This window comes from Epinephelus fuscoguttatus, linkage group LG20 (genome assembly GCF_011397635.1).
Source record: "Epinephelus fuscoguttatus linkage group LG20, E.fuscoguttatus.final_Chr_v1".
Taxonomy (NCBI): Eukaryota; Metazoa; Chordata; class Actinopteri; order Perciformes; family Serranidae; genus Epinephelus; species Epinephelus fuscoguttatus.
In genome coordinates, this window is record NC_064771.1 from 24,805,048 (window position 1) to 24,825,727 (window position 20,680).

General features: G+C 39.1%; 3 protein-coding genes across 4 annotated transcripts; 1 reads left to right on the forward strand and 2 right to left on the reverse strand.

The window, feature by feature from the left end:
• Positions 1 to 158: 158 nt before the first annotated feature.
• On the reverse strand, positions 159 to 4,121 carry ndufb8 (NADH:ubiquinone oxidoreductase subunit B8). Its single transcript, XM_049563122.1, has 5 exons — positions 3,989 to 4,121; positions 3,624 to 3,750; positions 3,337 to 3,436; positions 1,594 to 1,749; positions 159 to 319 (listed from the first exon to the last, which is right to left on the reverse strand). Exons 1-5 carry the CDS (start codon positions 4,119 to 4,121, stop codon positions 227 to 229), a joined length of 609 nt encoding a protein of 202 aa, XP_049419079.1. The 3' UTR covers positions 159 to 226.
• Positions 4,122 to 4,301: 180 nt separating this feature from the next.
• gpx9 (glutathione peroxidase 9) lies at positions 4,302 to 7,373 on the reverse strand. The gene is made up of 5 exons (XM_049563424.1): positions 7,121 to 7,373; positions 6,918 to 7,011; positions 4,931 to 5,061; positions 4,684 to 4,814; positions 4,302 to 4,577 (listed from the first exon to the last, which is right to left on the reverse strand). The coding sequence occupies exons 1-5, from the start codon at positions 7,250 to 7,252 to the stop codon at positions 4,520 to 4,522; spliced, it is 546 nt and encodes a 181-aa protein (XP_049419381.1). The 5' UTR covers positions 7,253 to 7,373; the 3' UTR covers positions 4,302 to 4,519.
• Positions 7,374 to 8,339: 966 nt separating this feature from the next.
• Positions 8,340 to 11,002, forward strand: fbxl15 (F-box and leucine-rich repeat protein 15). 2 transcript variants are annotated; one of them, XM_049563129.1, is made up of 5 exons: positions 8,340 to 8,487; positions 8,786 to 8,945; positions 9,036 to 9,538; positions 9,653 to 9,878; positions 10,010 to 11,002. In XM_049563129.1, exons 1-4 carry the CDS (start codon positions 8,462 to 8,464, stop codon positions 9,840 to 9,842), a joined length of 879 nt encoding a protein of 292 aa, XP_049419086.1. In that variant the 5' UTR covers positions 8,340 to 8,461; the 3' UTR covers positions 9,843 to 9,878; positions 10,010 to 11,002. The 2 variants fall into 2 exon arrangements, with proteins under 2 accessions (XP_049419086.1, XP_049419085.1); XM_049563128.1 differs by lacking the exon at positions 8,340 to 8,487 and having other exon boundaries at positions 8,736 to 8,945.
• The last annotated feature ends 9,678 nt before the right edge of the window (positions 11,003 to 20,680 follow it).

Genomic DNA, 20,680 nt, shown 5'->3' on the forward strand with positions numbered 1-20,680 from the left:
CCACAAATGTGTTTCATATATAGCTTTCATTCACAACAAGGAATACAAGAAAATGTTTTTTGTAACTTATGAGTTTAAATTAGTTGTTTTATATGTGAAAAATAAATGTATGTATTTGTCAGTTTCTGTACACAAAACAACAGCAACACAGTGAGGAATGTAACTTCACATAAGTCTTTATTCTTGACAGAAATATATGTACACAAGTAGAATCAGATCTGAGTCACTAGATTTCATAATTTTTGACTTCCTCTGGTTGTTTTTCTGGATCTCCTCCTCTCTCCAAGTACAGGTTGTTATAGGGGTACTGTTTCGGTGCCTGGAAGAGAGACAAATGCTTTATTGAAAATGTGCATTTTTATTAAACTTCTGAAAACTAAAGCTGCATCCGTTTTCTTGTGCTGCTTTCAGACACCTTTCACAAGTATTTAAACCTTTGAATTTTCTTCCAAAACATGGGGAAAAAAGGCATTGAGCAACTTGGTAAGAAATGTCCCAAAAATTGGAAAAAAATAAAAAATAATTTGGAAAATTATTTTAAAAAAAAAATAGGGGAAAAAAGCTAAGGAAAACTATATTTATAATGATAATTATTATTATTATCATTGCATTTTAAAATGTTGTTTTTAAGCACACTTTACAGGTTATTCCCTTGTTTATTTGTTTTTAACTTTCTTTTTTTAATACTTATTTTCTTGTTTTTAATTTCCTCTTTTTACTAATTTGTTTTTGCTAATTTTTGGGCCATTTCTTCTGTCGTTGCTGATTGCCTTCTTCCCACGATTTTAAAAGAAATAAAGCCAATTTGCTCAGGTTTCAAAGCTTTAAATAAAGGACACAGCTAAAAGCATCTCATCTAAAGAAACAACATTCAAATACTTGAAAACTACTAAACATATACTGTAACATCTGTCATAACCCTTTTATATAAAACAGTATTCATGATTAAAATGTAGTAAATGCAAAACTGAGGATGGAGGCGACCAGAAAAAAAGTAAAAACAGTAAGTAGGGTCCTTTATTTTAGTTTATACAACAAAGTCAGAGTTACTAGTTGGACATAATCATACTGTACATGGTGTCTACTAGACTGTTTTTATGGGATTTAATAATTGTTAAGCTGAGTGACACTTCATAGCAATTTAAGTGCAATAAACACTAGATTAAATGATAACCGGTTTACTGATAAATAGTTAATAGACAATTTGTTATGTAGATATCATTGACACTTGACCTATGTGGGTCTCAAAGTAAGCTGGCAAGTTTATCTGACTACATCTATACACAGCTTAAAAGTGTTACATGGAAATATGTTCTATAATGATATTTATTATAATTATTTTTGTATTCAGACTGCTTTGCATACTCAAGTAAGTATCCAAAACACAAGGTGATTTTCAAATATGCCTTGCCAACTTTATAATAATTATGTCCAATCTGCTGGATAGATGGCCACGTTTTCTTTCACTGTCATTTTGGATAATTGGTCCAGCAGTCAGCCTATGACTATGAAACTATGGATTGGTCATTTCGTCTTCTCCTTTAAACAATGATTAAAAAAAAATATCTAGTCCTGGGATTGCTCTGTACTTACAACAGGTTGGTAGGCCCGAAATTTCTCCCCAAGGTAGAACATAAACAGCATGAACCCGATGAAACCAAACAGCTGTTTGCACATTGTGGACCAGGACACAGGGGAGGGAGATGTATCCACACGGTTCCTGATGAACATGTCAAAATCCCAATGCATCTAAAAATGGACAGAGAACAATCACTAATTATTGGACAATCTCGTGCTGTAATAACGCTTTATACTCATCTAAGTGAACAGGTGACTGTACAGAGGCACAGTCTTATAAAAACAAGGCAGTGCCTCTGTACAATTAAGCTGATCTAAATACTGTCTGAATATCCAAACACAATCGTGTCTACACAGAGGAAATATAGTGCACTTCATAAATATGTTTTTGTGTTACTATCTAATGAAATGTCAAAATCTAAAAGGTACAATCATGCTTTAACACAGTCTAGACAAACTCATGCATACAATCCTCAGAGATTAATTAATATTATATAAGTGTTGTGACTCTTTATAGCTGCAGCTTACTGTCAATACACGTAACATTCAGCATTATTGATAAGAATATCTTAAAATTTCCTCCCTTTTTTTTATCTTTAAAATTCTTCTGAGTGGGAACATTGTTTCTTATTTACAGCAAACATAGTGTACATTTGACATTTCTGGGGCCTGTCTCACAAAAGCAATTTTGAGGGCAAGAGCACCGATTACATGCAGATCACATAAGCCAGTTGCACCACATTCCACTAATGACTGACGCTCTGAAATTTAAAATTTATTGGAGAGTCTTACAGGGCTCCTGCATCCTTATGCAAGAGTAACATGTCAGACTGAGCAATAAAGAAATCATTTCATGTTGCATGCTGTAAATTTGGTAGAACCAGCCCCTGTACTGCAATTTTATTGGTGCTTATAGCCTGCTGACACCAATACTGATATATCTGTGACAAGCTCTTATCTCTAACCAATACATGTGCTGCACATTATAGCTGCAATGATGAGTCAATTTATCGATTATTCGAGCAACAAAAAATCAATCAGCAACTACTCTGACAATCAATTAATTGTTCAGGTCATTTTTCAAGCAAAAAAGTGACATTTGCAGGCTCTCAAACGTGAGGATTTGCTCTTTGCCCTGTTCTTACATTGTAGTAAATTAAATATTCTGGGGGTTGGAAATGTTGGTTGGACAAAACAAGACATTGCGTGAAGTAGCTTTAGGCTCTAGAATATAGTAACAGGCTTTTCTCACTGTTATCTCATGTTTTGTAGACCAAACGGTGAATCAGGTCATCAAGACAACAATCTACAGATTAGGGCTGCAACTAACATTTATTTTCATTGCCGATTAATTTGTCAGTTATTTTCTCAATTAATCGATGAGTTGTTTGGTCTGTAATATTTCAGAAAAAGCCCCAGATGATGTCCACAAGTGTCTGTTTTGCCCCAGATCCCAAAGATACTCAGTTTACTGTTGCAAAATAAACACTCACACTTAAGCAGCTTGAATTAGGGAATTGTGACTTATTTTTCTTCAAAAAAAAAAAAATCCTCAAAGTGATGAATCAATTCTAAAGTTAGTTGGTGCTTAATTTCATAGCTGACAACTATGTGATTAGTCCACTCATCAGTGCAGGTCTTCTACAGATTTATCAGTAAGGTGTATCATCGTTAGCTGCAGCCCTACTGCACATGTGCACCTGGTATCACAACAATAAATTATTCCACTTGCAGGAAAAAAGGTCAGCAGTATCTTACCGGCTCTCCCCAGTTCCTCCTCAGGTCAGGGTGGTCCCACTGGTACCAGGGGTCTCTCTCATGCTGAGATCTATCTGGTAGCTTTGGATAATCACCATAGCTGCAAAAACACAACATAACATTTGGTTATACGTCATGACGTTGTTATTGATGTACCACACCAATGGTGATGTATCTAATACACATAATGTATGAGCTTAATGTCACTTTTCAAAATCTGCCTCAACTCTGCAGAAAAAACAGGAACAGCTTGCATTGATATGTATGGTATTCAAAATAAAGCTCACCCCTCGCCATTGTCGGGAAATGGTTCATAGTCCTCAACCCTCATATTGTACTTCTTTGCAGCTGCCGCTTTCTCCTCAGGGGTCTGAGGGTATGGACCGGGCAGACTGTCCTTTGACACACCGGAGGCTAAAACACACAAAACATGACACGTGTAAGTGAACGAAGTCGAAGTTATTGAGCTCGCAAGCGAATAAATATGAAGAAACAATGTTGTTCTGTTAGCGGTAGCCGCTCAGCTAGCTAGCCTAAGCTAACGTTAGCATGTCAAGGTTACGTCCATTCGAGGCTTTAAACTTTAATATCTGACACGTAACAACAGAGACATTTATCAGACCATATGACCGAGAGATAAAACACTACTGACCTGCTCTGCATCCCGACAAAAGGGCTGAAAAGCCAGGAGCTTTCCTTTGAGAGAGAGCCTGGGCCAACCGTCGGAAACCTACACCAGCCATGTTTACTGGCTGCTGCGCTCTGACAGTGTAAGAAGTGCGCATGCGCAAAGTTGGAAGTATGGGTCGGCATAAGGACCAATTTTAATCTGTACCAAACATCTACTCACAAAGTATTAACAGTGTAAAGTGCAATTCAACCCATTCATACTATAGTAATACGAGTTAATACCATTTTTAATATCAGTAACAATAGAAGCAACTACTAGAATATTTATTTGATAGTGTTTTATTTATTTTTGAGTTGCAGACACCATCACATGAGAGAGAAGTGTGACAGTGACATGAAAGCTCCATCAGTGGCTGAAGGGAACTTGTCCTCAGAGTGAATGCACTGAAGCCCCGAGTCCTGTTCCTCTTCCCATCAGATCCAGCTCAGTTGCACGGTTGCATTTACTGAGGGATCGTCACTCTGCCACCGGTGACAAATCGAAGCGAATCCATCAGAGAAGCTCTGCTATGTCATTCTCCACGTTCTCGATGGGGCAGTGAAGTTCATACCTGCAGTAAAGAGAAAACATTAGAGCCACTATTATAGTAACCGATGTGTGATTTAATGAAGGGCTGATTAGGTTTTTAGCTGGCAGTCTATGGTCTGTAACCTCACCTTCTGAAGGGCATGCCATCTGCAGTGATTAGGAACTTTTCAAAATTCCACCGAATGTCATTGACGTTGATTGGGGACCAGTAGAATTTCTTTGTGTCTCCAATAATAGGGTTCACAAATGGCAAAGATTCCTGTGGTGAATGAGAAATGACAGGGTATGTTTTTTTATAGGGCAAAACAGCTGCAGCACTGGCACAGATTTCATCTATTAACTGTATATGTTCAGATCCTATGTAAAGCACACTACCTTTAGATAGGTGAAAAGAGGCTCCTCATTTAATCCATTCACCTCAACCTTTCCAAAGACAGGAAACTTTGGCACAAACCCCCCACCGGGCCTCACATACTTGAGGATATTGAGGGTTTCATGGTTCACCTCTATAAATGAAAAGAAAGAGTCATTACTGGTGTGTTTTGCACATTTGCCTTGTGTGTTTATGATCACAAGTCTACCTTCAAATAACTTGCAATGTTTATCAAAAGCATCTACATAAGACAAACAAATAGCATGTGTAGTAAAAGAACAATTCAGAGCCTTTAATTAAGGTAAACGCACCGTAACATGAAGGTAAACATTCTCTATTACATGTAAGTTATTCATTAAAATCCTACTTAAGAAAAGGTACAGAATTAATGTACTTGAAGCACCAAAAGTAAAAGTACTCATTCTGCAGAGTAATGCATTTCCCTGTTAGTGATTATATATGAGAGAGACATCAGGTAAAATGGAACAAATATGATTTTACACATAGGGCTCTTTAAATATTAGCAGCAAGTCATCAAACATATTTTTGCATTGTTACTACAAATGAAACAATCACTTGATTGGCCTGAGATGACCAGGACCAAAGATTAAAATTTTGGTCCCAGGTGTGCAAGAGAAGCTATGTGGCATGTTGATTTCCTCTTTTTGGTAATAAGAGAACTGCAGCTAAAACAATAAGAGTACAAGAACAAACAAGGTTGCAGGAAGTTGCCCTTTAATAATGGTTTGACTTTTAAAAATACCGATACACTTTACTTTTAACTGAGAAGGGTTTTGAGTGAGTACTTGATGCATTCAGGTAAAATCAGGACAAAAAATTCAGCTAAGATGGGACATTTTTCTAAAGTGAAAGTCAGGTGCCATAAAATCATGACTTAAGCTTTAATGTGCCATTCTGTAAGATTACAGACATCTTTAGTACTTTTATCACTTAAAAATTGTTAAAGATGATGCAATAGTCCAGAATAAGCCGTCATTGTTACACACACTCAAGCACATATGCATCTTCATTGTAGACAATATGGCACAAACAGAACAGGCAGCAAAAGAACAATGAAAGCTTTTTAAAAATTAGTTAATTAGTTAAAAACAGTTAGGTTACAATAATGACTAAATGAATTAATGACTGAACTGATAAATAGATTCAACCATTTATAAGACAAACAAACATGACTGTCCCTTTTCACCTTGTCATCTGTCCCATGTTACCTGAACATGTCATCAGAGTGAGGTCAGGAGTTCTTGATGTATTTAAAGGTCCAAAATTTCTAAAATATTTTACTTGCCATCATATTTTCTTTATAGAACTAGCAGACACACATAACAAGATATAAAAGTAACACTTAAGGGAATCACCTGAATTTAAGGTGGTTTATCTACCAAAAAGTGTCACACATTACCTGACCTCACCTCACATTAATAGACTGGTGATGTATCAGTACATAATGACCATTTTACCTATTAAGGTGGAGCTAGTTTTAGTCACGTATATACAGTTTGGTAGTTTGATTCACTGCTGTTTAATACAGGTGTCAAAGGGTCACGCAATAAATCTCAGGGGGTCATTAGATGATTAACGGTGTAAGAGGAAATCACTCTTTGACGACTGAAATATGACAACGAGCTGTAACCAGACAGCTTTTTTATAAGGTGTCACAAGCTGAAATGTTTTGCAATCGTCAATCACTGGTCATCTTGTATTGGATTTTATTGTACGTTTTTAATATATAGTCTCAATCTGACAGGAAGCTGGTTTAATATAGCTGAAAATTAAATGTAGTGGAGTAAAAAGTAAAGTATTTCTCTCTGAAATGTAGTGGAGTAGAAGTATACAGTAAAATGGAAATCCTCATGTAACATACAGGTATCTCAAAACTTTTCTCAAGTTCAGTTACCATCTTGGCACAGTACACTACCAGGTTAATAATTAGTTACTTCTGACACATTGCCAAAGCCTCAGTGTACCCACCAGGTGACTGAAGACCGAACTGGTTGCAGGGGAATCCCAGGACAGTGAAGTTGAGGTCATCAAACATTTCCATCAGTGCATTCAGTCGGTGGTACTGCAGGAACAGGACAAAAAATCAAATGGCTTAAATAGAAAAATGACTGCACAGGTTATGAGATAATGTGATCTGACTGCAATCAATCAGTGCTCTCGCAGGATATTACCTCCTCTATTGTTGACCCTCAGAAGGTGGCAACGTTGATGATGAGAAGCACTTTACCCCTGTAGCTACCGAGCGGAACCACCTGTCCATCCAGGGTCTCGACAGAGAAATCATAGATTGATTTATTCGCCATGGTTGTACTTTAGCTTGTATATGGGATTGTAGTCAGTCAAGAGTGAGTGTTCACTGGGCTATCCTGTTGGCTCATCCCATTCACTGAAACATAACTCATGGGTCAGCAATTGTTCAGCATGACTGACTTCATTGTTCTCCTGGGCAGAGGTGAGCTGGCAGGGTGGTCATTTGTTCAGCACACGTGTTCGAGGGAAAAAGAGGCCGCTAATGTGGTGACAGCTAATTGGCTTTGGGGGATGTTGAATATTCAAAACAAATATGTGTCACACGGATTTTACCTGCATATTTGCCTCTTTAGAGCTCACATTCACAGAAAGAAGTTGAATATTAAGAGTAAAATTAATGATTTTCTTAATGTTTTGTTTCTTTTGCTCAATAGTCTGAAATCCCAGCATGCACAGCATTTTATATAGACTTATATCTACTTAAATAGACTATTTTTTCCCTGTTGAAAGATCTTTGTAGCCAGTTATTTTGATTTATACACTGCTTATATTGTTTTGTAAATAAATAAGTTGTAAAAATAATTATGAAACAATTTGACAATGCAGGAAAATGCATAATTTTATATATATTTGTACAGGAGGTATCAATAAAACACGTCAAACTGTTGTTTTATAGTCGTTATGGCAAATATGTAAATTGCTTTAACATGATCGTTGACGTAAACCCGGAAAATTACACCTGCTGCATTCAATTATCCTCGTAAACGCGCGCGTTCACCATTATGTTACACCCAAATAACTGAAATATGACTGCTTTGACGTTTAATGTGGATATTTTTAATAAGGGACGAAGACAAATGTACTCCCTAAAAGTGTGCAGTATTTTTATTTAGTTTTTTCGTTTAATTTAAGGAGTTCAATAACGCAGAATTGGGCTACTTTGATTTTTACAGCCTTCAACATGGGAAATACATCCTCCAAGGCAGCTTTAAAAGTCTATATGTGTGTGATTATTCCTTTCACCATCAATTCTTGGCTCTAACTTCCTTTAAATGCCACATTTTGTAGACTTTACAACGTTATTGGATAGTTTATGTGTCATTTCGGTATAAAGTCATGTATTCCGCCGGTCCCTGAAGGCACCATTAGGTTTGGGTTACACCTTAAACGCTTGCAAGATGCTAAAGGAAAATACGTTATTTTGGCATTTATGTGAAGAACAACACGCCCGTGAAAACTCTGTATAACATATCTGACTCAGAATGGGTGAAGACGCTAAGATACGAACGTGAGTACCCTTTAAAAATGGAGTTAAATGTTTAAAAAGCAGCTGTATTGGTGGCCCCGGCAGGTTAGCTTCTCGGCTAACAGCGCTAGCAACAACAACCCAGCAATCACTGAGAGAGACAGCCGGGTTGCTGCTGCTCTCATTTATTTATGGCCGCAAACTTTAATTAGATATCACCGCCACAAGGCTGATATTACATATATTTTGTCGCCATGTGACTGTGTTGGTTTTAAGCGCTTTGGCTTTGCATGCAGTGTCAAAGTTCAGCTGTGAAACAAGGTCTGCATGTCGTCAGCAGATGTCATCTCTTGGACTTGCCCTGGGAGGATGTGCTTGTCCCACATATTCTGTGCTACTTGCCGCTGCAGCACCTTGTCAGCCTGCAGAGGGTGAGCAAGCAGTTTCACAGCCTCATCCAGGTGTATCTGGCCAACTGCAGGACGTTTGATCTGTCCTTGGTGAGTCCTGATGAGTGTTAATAGTCTGTGAATATATAAAGAGAAGTGAGGTTGTGAAAGTGTGCTGTCTGCTCTGTTGTGTATTTACAGATTGGACCGTCCATTCCCAAGGAAGCGTTCTGCGCCTTGTTAAAGGACAACAAAGTCCTCCACAGCCTGTCTCTCCAGAACTGCTCAGACTGGGTGACGGACAAGGAGCTGCTGCCAGTTATTGGCCAGAACCAGCACCTGCAGAGAGTGGACATGAGCGGGTGTGTTTGGCTCACCCGCCACTCCCTGGTGGCTGTGTCCTTGAGCTGCATGCACCTGCAGCACCTCGGCCTGGCGCACTGCGAGTGGGTGGACAGCCTGTCCCTGCGCAGCCTGGCTGACCACTGCGGGGGGCTGCAGTCGATCGACCTCACCGCCTGCCGCCAGCTCAAGGACGACGCCATCTGCTACCTGGCCAAGAAGTGCTCCAAGTTGAGGTCTCTATCTCTGGCAGTCAACGCCAACGTCACTGACGAGTCGGTGGAGGAGGTGGCCAAGAACTGCAGGGGCCTGGAGCAGCTGGACCTGACGGGTTGCCTGCGGGTCAGGAACCAGTCCATCAGGTATATCACGTCTTATTTTCAAGTGAGATCCAGCTAAGTTTGTGCCCACACTTTCACACGCGCCACCTTGCTTGTGCATCCGTCCATAAGATCCTCTGCATGCTGTGCTCACAGGACTCTCGCAGAGTACTGCCCAAAGCTGCAGTCCCTGAAGGTGAATCACTGTCACAATGTGACAGAGTCCAGCCTGGATCCTCTGCGGAAGCGCAACGTAGTGATAGATGTTGAGCCGCCGCTACAGAGGGCTCTGGTGCTTCTTCAGGACGTGCTGGGGTTTGCTCCCTTTATCAATCTGCAGATATAGCCAAGGGGCATTGATCTGTCCAACAGGTGCACACAAGTAGGTAATATGAGCAGTGTATCTACTGTATGAGCTTCTTCATGTCCAAAACTGTCTGTCAAATACCCAAACTCAAGCACTTAGTAGTCTGTTTGCTGCAGATAAATTGTAATTGCCTTCCGTTGTTACAGGAGTCTTCGTCAAAGCTCTCAGCTGCATTACATGTGCAAGCGAGTTGCTCGAAGAAATGTCAAGACAATCCAAGAAGATCTGGATTTTTAAAACTAAAGGGGATAAAAAAAACCCTCATTGGAATGTGATTTAAAAAATGCATTTTTTGCAAACTGAAGAAAGCCATGTACTTTTAAGAATTGCTGCCTCACGTCCAAAAGATGTCACTGCACTCTCTGTCAATCATTCAGTGTTGTAATAACATGGCTTTATAGAAAAGCAATTCTCGCCAAAGTACGGTGTAGCGTTTTGTTGGTTTTTAAACAAAGTACGTGTCTTACTTTGTGTCTACGACGTCTTAAGAATCATTTATGTTTCATTTAGAAACATTACAGAAATGTTTGAGTTTAATTGAACATTTTATTTTGCATGGATGTGCCGATTTAAAGGATCAATTCACCCAAATCACGCTAGAACATTTTCCTCACTTACTGCTAGTTTTGTCAAGCAATTGGGTTTACGCGTTCAGGTTTTTATTATCTCCACTACTGAGACTTCTGCTGCCGCCACTGTACAATGAAGAATGCAATGTTGTTAGCGTCTTCCAGAAGCAGCGTCCTGGCTCCTCAGGATACTCCACAGACCTCACTGTCAACAGCTTCCTCCAGATGAAGACTGTTGACCTGCTTCGTTGCTCACTGTAACACCAAAACTATCTGCGTGGCTCGACGCCACCGGAGATCAGTGGGAAAATGTTTATATATTTTCTTGTGACGTGGGTGAAGCAGCCCTTTAATCCATACTGTTAATAAATGCGTACATGTATAACCTCGTATTTGTTTGAAATAAGTGTAGGAACTTATGATGACTGCTTCCTGTTAAAGTCTTAAAATGAGTTTTGTAATAAAGTGTTGAAATGCTGTCGCCCAGTGATACTGAATATATGAGAAATATTAAATTGTAAAATACAAGAAATGAGTGTTGTCACTTTTCCACTTAATAAAGGGGATTAAATCTGCTGTGATGAACAATCCAACTCTTTCCTCTCCCAGTGCACCTCAATTTAGGGTTTCAGAAACTACCAGTCTAATACTAGTACTGTTTTTTCCAGATTTAATATTTAAATATAGTTTTTAGTTAAGTTAAAACGAGGGCAAAGATTTCTGTGGTGCTCATAACATTAACCGCCATCACTGAATTAAAGGGGAACTCCAGTACTTTTCAATCTGGACCCTACTGACCTATATTTTTGTGTCAAGTGACTCGTGAACAATTTTTTGAAACTGGTTTGGTATTGAGAAACAGTAACAACTCAAGACAGGTGTGCCCTGTCAATTTACGTCCACTAAAAGTGTTTGTGCCTACCACTGACAGACTCAAATTTTTATTATGAGTGTCTGACAACATGATGCAGAGGAACCTTCGGACAAATGCAAAGTTTCTTCACACCTTTTGCTGGTCTATTTCTTATTGTAACGAAGTTTTGCTAAAGGAAAAGTCTTGTACAAAAGGTGAGTTGTTGCAGGAAGAAAATGGTGGAAATAGAGTTGTGGTAGAGTACAGAAAGTTAAATTTTAGTTTTAATTTCAACTTTCAACTCAATTTTATGTATATTTTTAACTTGTTTTATGCTCATGGCATATGTTGGTACTGCTTGTGTGTGTGTGTGTGTGTGTGTGTGTGTGTGTGTGTGTGTGTATTTATTTATTACTTCTACAATGAGTTCAATTTTATTCTGTGCATTGAATTTTGTTGTATTTATTTACAAGGACAATAAAATAATTGAATAGAATAGAATTGAAGTGTAGCTTAGTGATATCTAAAAGAGTTTGAGTGCCGATTCTGACGATGTGAAAAAGACTGCAAGATTTCAGAGCAAGACTTTTCCTTGAGCAAAACTTGGACACAAAACAGACCACAACAAGTGACAGGTATGAAAACACATTTTATTTCTCTGTCGGGTCCTTTTTGTTCCCTTTGTTCCCATGTTTTTGAATGAAATCAAGCCAATTTGCTCAGGTTTCGGAGGGTTGAATGTGGTGAGGTTGGCAATGGTGATTTTGGGGCTGTACAATTGGGATCTCACAAACAAAATGGTCTGTCTACAATATTGTCAGACATTCACGATAACAATCTGAGCCTGTCAGTGTAAAAACAGGCACTTTTAATGGACATCAGTTGACGGGGCCCACCTGCACTGAGTGGTTACAAGCTTGTTTGGTGAGTGCTGATTGCAGCTCGCTCTGTCAATACTCAACCAATTTCAAAAAGTTGTTTTTTCCACGTGTCATTTAGACACAAAAACATGAGAAATAGGGTCAAGGTTGAAAAATAACAGAGTTCCCATTAAATGTAAATTAGATAAGAGCAAAAATCATTGAAATTTATAGAGATATTGGTGAAGAAACTTTATCTAATGTGGAGTGGTAGATGTCCAAACAAGTGTTGAATATGGAGCTTAAAGACAGTTAAAAAAAATACTCTTTAAGTATATATGACATGGTTTTAGGTAGAATAAGCGACTATTGATTTTTCATGTTTTCTTGACAGATATAATATACAGCCTCTTGCCTGAATAAAACTGGCAAAAAACTGTCTTAAACTAAATGACAGTAAGACAGATTTGGTCCCTCCAACTCGATCCTGGGTATATCAAACCACCTGGGTCCCTTGGCACCTAAACTTCATGCCCAGGTCAGACATCTTGGTGTCATCTTTGACTCAGCTTTAAAATTCGACAAACAAATTAACTCTGTAGTGAAAGGTTTCCAATTTAGAATCAATGTGAAACTCAACCCGATCCTGTCATTTCATGACCTGAAGATAGTCATGAGTGTCGTCATTTCCTCTCGTTTGGATTATTGTATTGATTTTACTTGAGTTTTAAGTTAATTTAAACTGTCTTTTATTCCCTCTGATTTTATACGCTTCAGTGTTTTCATCAGTGTCTTGTCTTTTTAATTATTGACATGTAAAGCACTTTGTAACTGTTTTGAAAAGCGCTTTATAAATAAAGATTATTATTAATATTATTATAAACATGTTAAAAGAAAATGACCCGGGCTTAATTTTTAATTCAGCTTCCTAATAAATGAAAATGAGAATAATTTGACCCACATGTGTACCCTGCTTTGAATAACAGGATTCCTTTAATTCCTATAATAATTCCCCTGATTGTCAGGCTTAAGAGGGTGGTGTCACAGCCTTATATAGTGGTGGAGTTAAATACTGGCTTCACCTCTTTAATGCATCATCAGTGACACAAGGTGGCAGCAGTGAGTCGGGATATTTGTCTGTCTTCTTCCTGGTGTACTATATGAGAGCCTGCATGAGTCCTGAGCTACAGCACACGCAGGAGCCATAGTGATGGTGTGTAGTGTTAAACATGTCAGGATACATGTTAGGTGTATACATATTTTTCTTAGAGTTAGAAACAAATGTTTAAGTGCTCAGGCAGACTCTGAAACTAAAATGATCTTGTTAACACTTGATGCAGTGAACGCACAATAAGATTTAACGCCTCCCTTTGTTGCCACGTGCTAAAAAAAATCCCCCTCTTACAGTTTCCTCTGGTGGTCCGACTGGCAGACTATATTGTAACTTGTCTCTGTGACAACACAACAGGTCTATTTTCCACTTGATGGCATGGTTTACCCCATCTGCTGTGTGCTGTCCACAAAGCTAAATTTGCACCAACAGAGAGTTGTGTTTGGGGAGGGCTTCAGGGATCGACCGGCATCCTTCTGTTAACCATGCTGATCATCATACTGTACTGCTGTGCCTCCGTGGAGATGTCTCAGTGTCATTAGTTATAAAGTAAATCGTGAAATTTCAATTCGTGGAGGAACTCACGCTGCATATTGTGCAGTATGTACCCATATCTACACAGGAATTCAGCTTTTAAAGCAAGAACTAGAGTGAAAAGTCTTGTTTGCATCATTTAAAGCAACAAAAGATGCGAGATATATATTATGGAAAGGATTTTAATTCACTCAAAGACACACTTACTGAAAAAACAACTCTCATTTGTATAATAATGAGTATAAATAACATCTTCAGTGGCCCGTCCTCGTTGCTGCTCAGCAGTCAGCGGGTTAAAAACGTCTCAGACTACATTCATCATGTAGGACCTCAATTAGCATTGATCTGCAGGGGGGGAAAGAAACATAGCTGCGTTATTATATACCATGGAGCAATTTCTGTTCCAGTGATTGAGTGTATGGGGGGATTTCTCAAACATAGCCGGCCTAACATATTTTGTCTTCCTGTCAATAATCTGGCACTTGTCTAAATTATTGATCAATAGCAACTGATCATTTTATACCCGGGCACAACAATGATGCTGGCGCATTTTATTCAGCATGCAGTTTCAGCCCCCCTCCGGCAGCGTGTAATATACTGTACTTATTAAAACAAAGAATAAATCTAAGTTTAATCTCTGGCTGCTTTTAAAGCGGCTCCGTGACAGAGTAACTTAGTGATGCTGTTCAGAGGCTCCCGAGGTTCAGTCGTGTGTGTTGTGGCGGCCGGTTCGCATAACAAGGGTCCTGTGATGCCTCTGAAAACAGGCCTTTGTCATGGCAGACATTTTGACTTGTCATAGGAGGAGAAAACACAAGTGTCAGCAGTGGTGTAGTGGTAGTTGATGAGGTGGGGGTACTCTCTTATATGCCAGTGGCTTTTTGGCTGATACTTAATATTAAGTATTATAATTCCATGAAATTTGTTTCAGTTGTTATTACCTGACATGCTCAGACCTCTGTAGTAAATATGTGGAACCTCTGATACTCAGTTTCGGCACCCCTACGTTCACCTTTGTGGGTACCCTACCTATAACGGGGTGTCCTGCCTTACCTCTCCCCTTTTGCTGTCCATGGGAAAGGTAAGAGACATTGCCCTTGTGGTAATTTCCATGTTTTAGCGCTGTTAAGATAAGTTAATTTTATGCTAACATAATCTTGTGTCGCTTAATTTGAGTAGGGGCTTGAGTTTATGTGGTTGTATTTGATGATTTTGTTTTTGCCTCTTGCTGTCAGGTATGTTTTCTGTGTTTCATTGTGCTTAATTTAATGTAACATGGCCGCCCTTTTGCTGTTGTACTCCATGGTAGAGGTAAGCGACATTGCCCTTGTGGTAATTTTCGTGTTTTAGCCCTGTTAAGCTAAGTTCATTTTATGCTAACGTAATCTTGTGTCACTTAATTTGAGTAGGGGCTTGAGTTTATTGTTGTATTTGATGATTTTGTTTTTACCTCTTGCTGTCAGGTATGTTTTCTGTGTCTATTGTACTAAATTGAATGTAACTTGGCCGCCCTTTTGTTGTTGCACTCTGAGAGATGGTCTAAAGTTCATATGGTTGTGTTTGACGGAGGATTTTTTGGTTACTTGCTGTCAGGAATAAACAGAGATCGCCTCCAACGATATCCACGGTGTGGGCCTCTTTATATCAACACAAAGCAGACTCCACGGGTTACAGGTATACCCCATATACTGTGTAACTCACAACATTTAGTGTTTTATGCAGTAGGCCACTGGTTTTCAAACACCAAAGGGCAACCCAAATCTCAAGCCACACCTGTATTTATATCTGTGCATGATAGCCTCTATAGCATGTGTTATCACTCTTTGCACAACATAAATGTTTTTATTTACTACTATTAAATAACAGTTGACAACCAACCGTTACTCATGAAATATTTTTTAAGAGAATTCATTTTAAACGTTTTATAATTACATCAAAGCACCAACAACACATCTATTTAAATGGGAAATAAAATATGAGATTTGCAATATTGACTTTCAACTGAGAAATTTGGATGCGATCTCTTAGTTGGGCTCTAAAATGACAATAGATTATTATGTGCACACTGTAGAGGATGAAAAAGCTCACTATTGTGAATCCTGGTGTAATATGGTTGAAATGTGAATGTTCAATCAATGTCGTTAAATAGTAGGTGCAAAAACGTTCACTTTTGAACCTTTTTTGAAAGTCTTTTCACCTGTGACGTTATTTAAACGTCTTTTCAATGGAAAAATGTTCGTTGGGCTGCTCAATGACACAATGACAATCCTGCTTGGTGCAACACGTTCACCTGGACGCTAGTTTCTGGAAGGCAGGTGTCTGACTGATGGATACACAAAACCAAACAAAATGTCCCATGAGTAGCGGAGAATTTATTCATTTATTTTGGCTTACGATCTGTGAACAAGCAGGCACATCTGCAATAAACACAATTAAAAAGCATTTTTCTGCTTTCCTCCAGCATGAGGTAAATAAGGCTACTTTTTATTTTGGAACACCGAGAGAATAAAAAAAAAGATAAATATACTTGGAAGTAATTTTCATGTAACATTAACCAAATGAATTATAATGACTCTAATATTTCCTTAGTTGTTTATATGAACTTAAAATATTCCTTTGATCTTCAGCATCCAACTTGAGAAAATGATCAGAAATTGGTTCAGGCCACTTTTCAGCTTCCTGTTAATTAAATGAAGTTCATCTAAGGTGGAGAGAAAATTACTGTAGCTGTTCAGACGGGCCCAAAACTGTGTCACAGATTTTTGTTCATTTTCATATTTTTAATTAACAGACTTTTCCTCTCGTCTTCCATCAGTGGATGAGTCTTTCTTTCGTTTATTTGATGTAGTTTATCTCCTCCAACCATTCACATACGACCTTATTGGATCCCGCGACTTAGGGATCCATCCTTTGGCCACCAGAGAAGCATAACTAATGACAACATTAAAGTGGCTTTGTGAGCGTGGCCATCAAAATGTCGATCAACCAAGCAAGAAATAATGTTGGATTTTAACGGCAGCATGAATAAACATGTATGTTTAGAATCTGGAGAACTTGGGGTTAGATTGAGGAAGATTTTGAAGGTGCAGATGAACTAATGAAGAATCTCTTCAGGGTTCATGTGTGTGTCGCAGATGTGAGTCTTCAAATGAAAGAAAGACTTTTATGTGGAGATTCAGGCCAAGCACAGTTGTGTTTTCAGCCTCTGAGAGGAATGAATGACAATGCCACACAAGACGTCTTCAGGGTGCCGTCTAATTGAAGCGACATTTGAAGCTTTAACTGTCAGACCCATTAGCATCTTCCTAATTACTGCACTCCAAACCCCAGACTGGACAGGAAACACACGGTCAGCTAGCTCCGGCCCCGCCGGTGACTCACATAGTTTATGAATGAATAGAGCATCATGTCATCATATGACTCACAACTACTCAATGCTTGGGTGAAGAATGTCTTGGCCCACTTCTTTATGGGAAAAAAGAGTTACTTTCTAGGGTGGATTTTGGAAATCTGTACTCTCAACATTTGATTTGAAGATCTTCAACTAAAAATATAAGAATGACAATATCTAATAAATCTGTTATGTCTTTTTTGTGGCAGTATTATTGGGTTTTCCGTACAGTGCTGAATTAGATTGATTAGTTGGTCAACAGAACAAAATTTGACAGCAATTGTGTTCATTTTTTTAATAATTTCAGTAATTTGTCAAGCAAAATGTCAAATATTAATTCGTCCCAGCTTTTCAATTTTTAGGATTTGCTGCTTTTTTTTTTATAAGTCATAGGTAATTGAATATATTTTGATTTTGGACTCTTGTCTGGACAAAACTAATTGTCCAGACAAAACTAAGTCATCCTTGGTACTCCCATCACATATCGATGTTTGGTCATGGACTTTTCACGCCAACATATGACCTGCAGGTTGGTTGATCTCTTTGCACTACGCTCATACGGCTGTTACTGCAATCGGAACACCCATGTTGTGGAAGCCTAGTGCCCACCCTTTGGTTCCCCTCCAGGTAATAATGCTAGCTATGTCAGCACTGTTGCTATTGTTAGTGCTGTTTATTGAATTAGCACTTTTAGCTGCTAGCCACTGCCTCAGCCACCTCCATGTTGAGGACTGTGTGAAGACAATCCTACCCCAGACTCTGAATCATAGTTACGCTCTGGACAACATCATCATTTGGACATGTGATCGTACAGTTAATATACTTTAGTTTCTTCTTTTACTGTTAAGCCCTGTGTCCACCAAAGTGTCTTTTCCCAGCTGACAACACCACGTGCTCCTCATTAAACACCCAGCTGGTTTGGAGCCCTTTGAAGCACAACATTTGATCAGCTGACACACTTGTGTTTATTTGCGTCTGGTTGCTATGATATGGAATATCAATGGAAGCTAAAATATCGGCACAACGTAGACTAGCCTACTTGCTCTGAATTATGGGATGCTGAAGCATGTAGGCAGAAAGGATGGACCTGGTAGTCTATGTGGGTTCATGTGAGGAAACATATATTAATATATATACAGTATATTAACATATTTCTCCTCCATTGTTGTTGTTGCCGCTTGGTCAGGATCACGTTGAGATATGACATGAAAGGTACTCTGCGTGTGTTGGTTGTTGATGTTCTGGGACGCCGTGTCAACTTCAGCCTGTTACACGCATTGTCTGTCTTCAAAATACACTTACATTTTCATAGGAAATATACAGTTTGTGTACAGTCTCTTTAAAAACAAACGCACTATGTCAGTACAACACTGTGAATTTTCAACAATTGCACAAGGTTATGTTTAGCCAACACACGCACGTGGTTGGGTATAGGAAAAAAGAACAGGGTTTGGCTTTACAATAATACAGGAAGTGAACACCGACCTCCCAGGTGAAAGTCAGTGGTCCTTGGACCCATCCAACACTCCTCCTACCCACCCTCATTGGACTTCCGCCACCTTAACTTTCTTTATTGTCCCGCTGCGTTTCCCCTTGACAACGCAGGGCACCATTAAACAATAATGGCGATCGGCCACGTATCATGCCGACATTAAAGGACGGCTTTTTTGTTGGTGTCTGACACCGAAAGTCACTGACCAAGTGCTGGTTTTCAAAGACTTCCAGTGAGACTGGGTTGTCCTTCTCCACTGTGATTTGATGACTGGGTAAAAAGTGGAAGTTATGAGCGCAGCATTTAACCCAAAGTTGAACATTTTTTAACCCTTGGTGCTCAGAAAAAAATGCGAGCAATTGTACCTCGCTTTGCCCCCTCTGGTCCCCCCCTTGTGGTGCAAATGGCACTGACTTCACAATAAAGCTCTTAGTACAGTATTGTAAAATAATACAGTTAAATCCTGGAAATAATCAAGCACTTAAATTTGCGTTCTAGCACTTACTGATTGGTTAAAGATTAACTAAATTTGCTTTACAAGTCATGGTTCTGTTCCTCACTTAAAAAACTGTTCTCCACTTTCTCAGCCTTTAGTCCTGCAGTTAAAGAGCTGACCTTCGTCCTGCTGGTGTCCCGCTTTGACCTCAAGCCTTCTGCCACCCAGGCTCCAGTCCAGCCCATTTCTGAGCACCCAGAGGCCAAGTTTTTGTAGCTGTACGCTCAATTTGCCTGCAATATAAACACCCTGATTTACCTAATAGAGAATATGTATACAATAAACATGACGAGGATTCGTCCTGGCAGGAGCATTTTGCCCTCTGACTAATCTGGGCTGCTAAATTGTAAGTAACTGTGGTGAACTCTGTGTCCTCCAGCCAGCAGAGATCAGAGTTCAGCATTCTGCCGTAATCACAGATCACATCTTGTTATGCTTAGCGGACACTGAATGATGCTAGAGGCTGTCTCATCACGTATGAAGAATGGAGATTAAGATCAGGTTTAAGACAAAGAAGCTGTGGTTGGAGGCTTGCATTGTGCTCCGTACTTGTTTAATTTGAATTATAGACCATGAATGTCTGTCGGATGTAGTGAATATGATTATTTGTACTAGGATATAGTCAACACGTTTAAAGCCATATTAGATTAATGTCACCTGAACTCGTCAAAAAATCCAAACCAAAGTGTGTGACAACAGTCGCCTCCTCTGTCTCATTTCTTCTGTGCTGCTTCACTGTCTGGAAACTCTGACACAAAGGAAGCTCCTGTTTGACAAATGGAGAACAAACAGCAAAATATGTGTTTAGTGCATGTCTCGGGCCCGTAGATTAATGACATTAACGAAGTTTCCATTAGCACAGCGATTGGGGGAGACAGAGGCGTCCATGCGTAAATCCACATGACTGAATCACTGATAAGAGAAAATGAAACACATCTCTATGGGCCAAGAGGGGCCAGGAAACGCCACTCCAAATTAGCCCGCGGCCCAATTTGTTGTTACTTCATTAACCGACCAGCATCTGTAGAGCAGGGGAGGGAAGTTGTGACCCATCTTTTGCCTAAGATTCCCTCCTCTGCCTTCACTAGGCCGCTGAGAAAAAAGGGGTTCCTGTGCACAAAGGCAGCGTGGCACAAAGTGACAGAGTTTCATTTGGCTGTGAACCCCCCTCATAAAATAATCTGGAGCATGCAAGCAAAGAGTGTTTTTTGCTCAGCTCAGGGCTGATATTTTCTATGTGTATGCATATATATTCTATGGCTTATTCAGTAGTTATCAGATGACCTTAAGTTTTCATATCTCTGTCCCTTTCAGAGTGTTTCAGAGTCAGAGTCTTTGGTGTATAGAGTTTCAGGTCACAGAAGAATAAGAAGCGTGTTGCTGCTTCCAAAAAGCATTTTGAAACTAGAAAAGAAGACTAGAAAAGGATAAAGAAAATTGCTCCTGAAAATAGTTTCAACACTGACACATTTTATGTTAGGCTATAGCTGAAGCTCAAATAAGACATATAC

Coding starts and splice junctions, on each gene's coding strand:
- ndufb8 (XM_049563122.1), bottom strand. CDS start 4,121: ATGCGCACTTCTTACACTGTCAGAGCGCAGCAGCCAGTAAACATGGCT. Junction 3,437..3,623: donor TTTCCCGACAATGGCGAGGG/GTGAGCTTTATT, acceptor GTGTTTTTGCAG/CTATGGTGATTATCCAAAGC. Junction 320..1,593: donor TTCGGGCCTACCAACCTGTT/GTAAGTACAGAG, acceptor TCTCTCTTCCAG/GCACCGAAACAGTACCCCTA.
- fbxl15 (XM_049563128.1), top strand. CDS start 8,736: ATGCAGTGTCAAAGTTCAGCTGTGAAACAAGGTCTGCATGTCGTCAGC. Junction 8,946..9,035: donor GGACGTTTGATCTGTCCTTG/GTGAGTCCTGAT, acceptor GTGTATTTACAG/ATTGGACCGTCCATTCCCAA. Junction 9,539..9,652: donor GTCAGGAACCAGTCCATCAG/GTATATCACGTC, acceptor CTGTGCTCACAG/GACTCTCGCAGAGTACTGCC.